At 47.3% G+C, this 8708-nt stretch overlaps 1 protein-coding gene across 1 annotated transcript in view; it reads left to right on the forward strand.

The window, feature by feature from the left end:
* Window positions 1-512: 512 nt before the first annotated feature.
* PLEKHO2 (pleckstrin homology domain containing, family O member 2) overlaps window positions 513-8708 on the forward strand; it is a gene marked incomplete at its 5' end in the record, with an annotated part of 20182 nt that continues 11986 nt past the window's right edge. Inside the window, 2 exons of the mRNA XM_009866345.1 lie at window positions 513-665; window positions 7104-7220. Of these exons, the coding sequence (XP_009864647.1) occupies window positions 513-665; window positions 7104-7220 (270 nt within the window). The remainder of the gene's footprint in view (window positions 666-7103; window positions 7221-8708) is intronic.

Raw genomic sequence — 8708 nt, forward strand, 5'->3', positions numbered from 1 at the left:
GGCCCTCGTGCTATGGATTTGCGCACAGGAGTCGGTCTAGGGGCTGTGACCAAACAAAGAGACCTAGCGGAGAAGCTTGGAGAAGGGGCCGTGGGCTAAAATATGAGCGTTGCTACTGATGCCATCAGGGTCCATCCTGCTGGGGTTCATCAGAGAGCTTGGGGAGCAAAACAGAGAGGAGGATGCTCATTTTCAAGGAGCACTTGGTGCACAAACAAGCAGGGAGTACCTCCACAGAGCAGGGAGCAAAGCCACGGGGCATGCAGAGGAGCAAGGTGGACTTGCTGCCATCCCAAGTGTCCCCAGGGGTGGCCAGGGTCCATGCTTCCTCCCTGGTCCCACGGGAGCTGGTTGAGTTTTCCTCTGGAAGATGCCGGTCTTTTCGCTCGTGGTGGGGAGGGACCACGTGTAGTGGGTGCTGAGGTCTTGTCCAGGCGGGCTTTCTGGTGACCTTCGTTACACTAATGGAAAGTGCTTTTCGAATTAATTCCTTCTCCCTTCTGTCCTTGCAGGATACAAAGGAGGAGGTCTCAGAGAAACCAAAGCCTGCTCCAACCGCAGAGAAATACGGCTGGGTTAAGAAAAGCAGTGGGGGGCTCCTCGGATTGTGGAAGGATCGTTACATCCAGCTACGGAAAACCCAGCTCATGGTCTATGAGGATGAGGTATGATCACAGCTGACGACCTCGAATGAGGGGCAGCATCAGGCCCTTGGTGACACCATGTTCCTGCCTTTTTTGCTCTTCCCTCCAGCGCGTTTCTTTCAAAAGGGCTTCTCCAGTTATATCCAGGGTAAATGCTATAAAAAAGAGACAGCAGCTGCATTTTGGAGTATATTATACATCATAAATACTTGAGCCAGTAAATATTTTGACAGCGCCATTGCTAAAAAAAAAAATAAAAAATAAAATGGAGGCAGGACATCCTGTGAGAGGGCGAACAGAGCAAAGCTTTGGGCGGAAGCAGGATATGTGCTGTGCGGTTTTGGCACAGAGGATAAAAGGATAAAAATTTTAAAGGATAAAAGTGAATTGTAGCAGGCTTGAGGGGACGGCAGGTAACCCTGCAGCTGTTTGGCACCCCTCAAGCGGTTCAAATTGTTGCTAGCCAGACTCTTCAGGGTTTCATTTAGACACTGATGGACGCAGGGTGAGCTTATGAGGGCTTGCTCTCCTCCTTAAGCAGGGACGCAGTCTGGATTTGGCTCATCTTTTCCCTTTACTTGAGCCAGTACTGAGTGAAGGACTCCTGGGAGCCTTGTCCTGGACTTTCCTAGATAATTTGCATGCCTTGAGTTCATGGCCTCATTTAGAGCTGTTTCCAATCGAATGAGAAATAACAGCCAAGCCAAATCTGTTCTGCATCTTCCTGCAAGATGGAGAGTGCAGGGCTGGTCCTCCTGATCTGCAAAGGTGGCTCCTTCCCGAGCTCAGTTCCTGGGCTAGATGGGGTTTCTGCAAGAGCAGAGTTTGCCCCGAAGTGAGAAATTACAGTGCAGAGTGGAAGCTACGACCCAGAGAGGCTGAGGTTAGGGGTAGGTAAGTCTAAGCCCTGCTGGTATGTGGTGCCTAGAATCACAGAATCATAGAATGGGCTAAGCTGGAAGGGACCTTAGAGATCATTTAATCCAACCTCCCTGTCATGGGCAGGGACGCCTCTCCACTAGAAGTTTGACTGTGCCTCAGGATGGAGGAGCACTTCTCACCACATGGTCTGCACGAGGACCACGTGCCTGTGCGGTGTCTGACACAAGGGGATCTGGGTCATTCGTGGGCATCAGGGTGACGAAAAACTAAAATCATGTAAAGTTTCTGTGCAGTGTGTCAAGGGAAGAAGAATGGGGAAATGTTTCAGCAGCTGCATTGCTGTGGTGGTTTCAGGAACAACAGGACTGACAATGAGTTTGGTTCTCTTTTTTTTTAAAAAAAAACCCTCGCATACTATTGCCTAATAAAGAAGATTTGTTATAAACAGTTTAGCTTAAAGGGTGTTACCTCCTCCCATACCCAGAGCTCTCCTGCTCTTCCCAAATCCCAAAGCTTTCTGGAGGCGTTTGTTCTTAGTTTTGAAATGTCATGAAGAGTGCAAAAAATAACGAAATGAGAAGTCAATGCCAGGTGACGAGCAGCTCGGGAGGCAGACACAGCGGCAGGGCTTTCTCTTACGCAGAGCCTGGTCTTGCAAATGGTTGACTCTCTACAAATTGCTTCCCAGTGCCCCGGACACCTGTTGACTCCAGTTGAAGCTTCAGGAACTCGCAAATTCAAAATCTATAACCATGACGTAGGGTTTTTTTAAAGGGCATGCCTTTAAAAACAAGATATATGGAGGCTCTGATTACCACAAGGGAAAAGGAGGCTTTTAAAGTAAGATTAATTTTCACAGATGTTCAGAAGAAGGAAAAATCCCAATCATTTAAAGGGTTATTTTATTATCTCAACAAGGAAAATGGCATTTGTAACAACCAGGCATAATGTTTTCTGGTAGCCTGCGGATTGTGGTAACATCCTGTAATAAATTGCATCTGTAAGCTACAGTAGCTACAAGGTCCCATTATTGTAAATAAGGGATCATGTTAATATCTATAGGCTATTAAACTGGCTTACAGTGAAGTCAAATGTCCTAGGAGAGGAAATTGCTACAAAATTATCTGGAAGTACAATAGGGTAGCATGTGATTGTGCAGACTTACTACAGGGGAACTAAAGGAAATGGCAATTTTCTGCACTCAGGAGGGGTCCACAGAATTGAGGCAGTTCATGTTTATTACTGTATTTATCTTCCTTTAACGTGAGTCAGGGCAGTGTTGCTGTCTCCCATCTTCCAACTGGGGAAATGAGCTTTTGAGTTTGAGTCAAGAAGGGCCAATGTGAAAGGAGTCTGTGGTGCAGCATGCTATGGTGGCTTTTATTTCTGAAGCTTCCTTCCCCTCACCGGACCTTCTCCACACACCTGCCTTGTGTTGCGTGACCCTGGCGACAGACACAGCATCCCAGACCCTCCTTGGGCTGAAACATTTTAAAATGGAATTGTTTAGCGCTTGCTGAATTGGAGCCCTAGCTAAAGAAAGGAGATAAAGCCTCAGGTAATGGAAATATAAGCATCTTTCCGGATGTATTCCAAATTAGACCTACGTGGGTTAGTAGAAAAGAGAGCTTCTGTGTTGGGGGGCAGACTTAGAGGTTGAGTATTTCAGCTGGTCTGAGCCCATCGCATCTCCGAGAACTGAGCTAGCGACTTGGACCAATTTTGCTTTTACTAGTCCCTCATGTGTTAGAGGTGCTAATATTGCCTTTTGCATTGTTTCCTATGCAGGCACACTTGTTTATGCAATTGCATGAGGCTGGCTGCACTCAGAGCTGAGGTCTGTGTGTGCAAAACGACCAGAGGGGTTGGCCAGCGCAGGGTGCAGGCAGTAACGTTGCGCTGTGTCACCGCAAAGTACGGTCTGAGCACAGCGCTGATACTGTATTTATCATCATCAATAGCAATCTCCTGGAATGTGCTCCTGCCCTGCCCCAGGAGTGTGTTTCCCATATTGCATCTGTTAGCCAGGCTTTTGGTTTGGTTTAAAGCGGAGCTGCCTCCTGAAGGCAAATTGCAAATGGCTATTGTATTACCTGGAGCAGATGGAGGGTGAAAGTCATCCCACCGCGCTTCAGGTTTCTTTCAGCAGAGGGGAAATGAAGGGAGATGGATTTCTTGTTATCTGCTGTGCCTCCATCTACAGCAACTCCACAGCTGTACCCTCATGTAAATGAAGACTCGGTTAAGCAAGATGTTTGTATGATGTTACGTACCCAAATGTCAGAAAAGGAGGCACCGATGCAAATATGTATGGCTCTAGGGTGCTCAGATCCCAAGGAGCTGCTCGAAAATCTCAGGTTGTGTGCAGCCCACGCAGAACCAAGCCAGTTATTTTCTAACGGGGTTTCTTGTCTTCTTGCTTCTGTATATTCTTGACAGAATAAAAATTAAGCCTTGCAAAACTAGAGAGAGCATCTGAAGAACAGGCAGTCTTATGCAGAGAGACAACACAGATTAATATCCTCATTCCATGAATTAGAGAGCATCAGTCTTGCATTTGTTGTTTTTTCCCCCCCCTAAACAGTGTAGCTAGTGGTTAGAGTTGTGTTTTGGGGTTTTTTTTTAATTATTATTATTTTTTAAGTGAACTATTTGACAGGGAAACACTTACTAGACAGAGTCTTCTAGAGACCAGAGGATCCACTCAGAATTTAACAGCTGGGCAGTTAACATCTGTGGTTTGCCCCTGGTGAAGTGGTAGCAATGTATACCCAGAAGTGATTTATTAAAATGTTTTAAGACCCTCAGATGGAGAAGTAAATTATTACCTCAGGCAGGCTAGACACTGTACACTGAATGGAGGGTCACAGCCCACAAATGTGTGTCAGTGAAGAGGTCTTTGCTGGAAATTACACCTTCATATAGATAAAAATTTCAATGGGTCTTTCTTTTCCCCTTTTTATCAACGTTTCATTAAGGAAATGTGATTATTTGGTTAATGCATTAATATGTTTAAGTGTTCAGTAATTTTCTTCTTAAGGGCCAACTTACAGACACATACCTCTGTAAGTCACAGCATCTGCCTCACAAATAGCTAATGGAATTGGGTTTTGCATTAAATTGTGAATGCAGGGGCTTCTGTACCAGGATTTTAAGTGTCTTATTGATTGTCCCTTAGAGCAAGCACAAAAGCAATTTAAAAAACAGGCCCTAAAATCTGTAGGGGAAAAGAGAAAGGTGGCCTGAAGGAAATCCTCTGCCTCGATTCACAGCAAAAGCAGCACTGTGGGTCAGCCCCGCGAGCTGCGTGCTCACCGAGTGAAGGCTCAACCTCCGTGTCTCAGGACGAATTAAAAGGATTGACCAAATGGAGTGGGAGCTCGTTCAGAACGCGCATTCGAGACCCGTGTGTCAGGGCAGGACTCTGGAAGCGACTTTGTCTCTGCGTGATGCTGAGTATCCTCCAGATCCCAGGAGGCTGAAGGGACCTACGGCAGGGTCGGGTCTTTAGGTCTTTGTCTTAGCAGTGCAGGACAAACATAAAGGATCTCTTTGTGACCCAGGTAGGCTCAGAGAGAGGGGATGGCCATGTGCCAAGGGTAAAACAGAGACAAAAGCCCCATTCTGGTGCTCCCTGAACTCAGATGCTTTTCCTCTGCTCTCAGACATGGAGTTTTCTTATTTCTGTGGCTGCTTTCTTCTCCGCCTTCCCTGAAGAGGAAAACTTACTTGGGAAGTTCCGGTCTCTGAGATGAAGGACCTATAACTTGCACAGTGAAGCCAGCGCCCCTGGGAGGCAGGGTCCTGTGTGTCCCTGTCCTCACTGCCCTTTTTCCTTGGCCAGGCCAGTGTCCCCAAAGCCTCCCCAGGGAGAAGAGGGGCAGCTGGAAGGCAAGAGGCGATGCAAACTTTCACTTCGGAGTGGGTAACCGTGCCGGCTGCGCGGCAGTACTGTGATGTGGGCGGTCGTCCACCAAAGGCTGGGATGAGATCACCCCTCCCCGAGGCATGTATTCCTGACCTCACCCTCCTCTGTCATTTGTTGGCCGCTGAGGGGTTATTATTTCCATCCCTGTCCTTTTGCAGTGACATTGCGATACCAGGATTGCAGCAGGAGCCTTGTGCCTTCAAAGGGCTCATGGAACGTCAGCAGGATTTTATCTGCTAGGTTTTAGGTTTGGATAGGATTAATCTCCTCCTCCTAGTACACATTTTCCCAGTTCTCTGGTCACATTCACCTACTCAGTGTTAAATGAAATAAACAGTAATGTCATTAAAATAATAAACCTAAATTAGATCCAGACATCCCTCAGTGGCTCAGAACTTGCTCTGCGTACCGGCATCGGCTCTGCCTGGCCCCCATCCCCAGATAGAAGGGTGAAAAAAACCACCTACACACAGTTTGAGCTCTGCACAGCGACTTAAATGTCAAGTGGTAAAGGGAGGAAATTCCCCGCAGCCCACTTCCCTCTGAACTCTCCATTCCCTGCCTCCAGCCACGCAGCAGCTTCCTGGCTGCTACGACATGTTTCCTCATCCCACACCCCTTTCTTCACTACAGGAATTGCTAAATACAAACTCTTACGGGTACGAGTTGCTGCCCTGGGAGAGGAGCCTGCGCTGGGGATGGTCATGGCCAGCGGTTTTAATTTAGGATGGTAATAAAGAGGTTCATGAGGCGTGCTGACTCTAGCGCTTTACCAGCAAGAACTGCTCGGCGATTCTCGCTGCTTGTTTGTGTAATGCTTAGCAGAAGGGAGCTTCGGTCTCTTCTGGGCTACTGAGACATGAAGAATATTATGTGCCCAGAGTTACGCTGCGATTCCTATTAGGGCCGGCGCTCCGCAGCTGAACTGCGCCACGCACCACGTGTGGAATTTTAGTTATGTTACTGGGAGAAACGAGCCAAGATCGTGGCTGGCAGTCATCAGTGGAGATACACCAGAGATAAATGTTCCCCACCGAGACGCTGGCCCTGACAGTTTTGCTGTCTGTATGAGACTGTACTTCCCATCTTAAGCATTTTGACAGCTCAGAGCACGGCTGCAAGAAGAGGGTGTCCCAGTCACACACGTGGCTCCTGCTGACCGTTCCGACGTGAGGACCAGCCTGCCCCAGCTCAGCACGGTGGCACGGCTCCCCTCTTATCTCTGCTCTGCCTCAGGTTTCCTGGGGGTCTGCCTGGACTGTCGTGATGCTTGTGTCATCTTCCCTATGAAAAAGCAGAACGACGTCTCCTGCGTTCATTGTGGGGACGAGGTAGTGTCGCTTCTGGCTGCAGATCCCTGGGTGAGGCCAACAGAGATGGCAGAAGCTGCCGTTACTGTCCACAGTGTGTCATTTGCTCGGCCGCTGTGGACCACCAGCCACAAATCACCCTGTAGCTTAAAGGCTGGGGTGTTTTCTTAGTGAGATGCCAGCCTGATTCATGGGCTGATGCTTGTTGTCTGCATGCAGGTTATTTTTAAGGCAGAAGAGCTTTTAGACAGATGCAAGAGAAAGATGTGCAGAGTTTGATGGTGTATGATTGATTTCAGTGCCTCCTATTCATAATAATGTTTCATTGCCTCTCTGCAGGATGAACAGAAGTGCATAGAAACGGTGGAGCTGGAGAGTTACGACAAGTGCCAGGAGCTACGTGCGCTACTGAAAAAGAAAAACCGTTTCATTTTAATCCGCGCCCCGGGTAAGAAGGTAGGATTGCCTTTCTCATCACCCTCAAGTCTGCTCACTCCAAAATGAGTTCCCAGTCAGCTGTGCCCAGAGCGGATGAAAGGCTCTGAGATGTAGCGCTGTGGCAGCTGGGAGGAATGACCGATAGCTGTGAATGGTTGTAAGGAGGCATAAGGGGTAATGCTACTGTCTTGTAGACTTTCTTCTTGTCATGGGGAAAGGGTCTTCCTGTGACACAACTTTTTCCTCTTGATGTTTTTCCTGCCTTATCGCTTTCTTTCTTCCAGTACTCCCTGAGCAGTGGAGAATGACCATTCCCTGGGATTCCCTCATGTGCTCTGGGTGAGCAAGTGTCCCCGTCCCAGCTGTACATGCTGCAGCGTTGCCCAAGTGCCAGTGAAATCAGTGATCCCGATCCATGTGCTGAGATAGTTCCTGGAATTGGAACTGTTGATCTGAGGAACTCTGATGCAAAGTTACTTGCAGCCAAACAGTTCCTAGGAGAAAAGATTTATTTTGCAGAATTCATGAAACTCTTAGCTTGCTGCGTAGCATCTGGTTAGATCCTGAACCTAACAACCAGGCTGGTGTTGCGAGGAAGCTCTACATCCATCTGAGCACTGACTGTGTGCAAGGACACACCTGCCTTACTTGCTGTGTAGTTTCATCATCACTCCAAATCTTTGGAAGTTCTACTTACATGCTATCTATTTCAGCACCTTTATGGGCTAGGATGCCTCTATTTTTGCTTTGAGGCATCACATTTTGACTTACCTCTCATTTCAATGTGATTTAATTGGCCTAAGAAATCATACTGTAGATCTCCATGCAAATCTGAGAAGTTATGAGGGACAGATCACATTCATTTCCATAAGAATGTGACCAGGCAAAACTACCAACTTGCCTGCATTCCCCCCTCTCCATTTCGTTTAAATAAATGGAGATTGTTTAGTCCTTGTTGTCACTGTTGCTTATTCTTTCACTCCAGTCACTTATTGTTTATTTGTATAATAAGACCTCAGCTGAGTTCAGAGCATTATTGTGCGAAACTTCATTCAAAACAACCAAACGAGGATTGTCCTGCCCCAAAACATTCTCATGGACCAGAGTGGGGGTGAAGAGTGAAGGTGAATGATGTTCATTTTGCAAGTTGGACACAGTCTTTATCCGGGAGAAAAGCGATATTAAGCACCAGGCACCAAAGTGGTGGTAGCCTGGAAATTTGTACCGCGGGCTAGTGAGCTCTTGCTCAGCGCCAGATCCCAGAGTAGCATCTCTCCAGTCCAAGTGGAGGTTTTGTAGCATTTTAGCATTTATTTTGTAGCTTGATTAACCAGAAAGAATGTCAATTTTAGATGAAAAGCAGCTAACCCTGGCAGGCTTGGTGTGTTTTCTAGAGTGTGGCTCAATAACTACAAGTGCACGTCTATTCCCAGGGAGCCCAATAAAAGCCTGTTTGCGCAGAAATGGGCGACACAGCAGGCATTATCACAATCTCTAAGTATGTTA

The sequence above is a fragment of the Apaloderma vittatum genome, unplaced genomic scaffold, assembly GCF_000703405.1.
Source record: "Apaloderma vittatum isolate BGI_N311 unplaced genomic scaffold, ASM70340v1 scaffold23423, whole genome shotgun sequence".
In the NCBI taxonomy this organism is placed as follows: Eukaryota; Metazoa; Chordata; class Aves; order Trogoniformes; family Trogonidae; genus Apaloderma; species Apaloderma vittatum.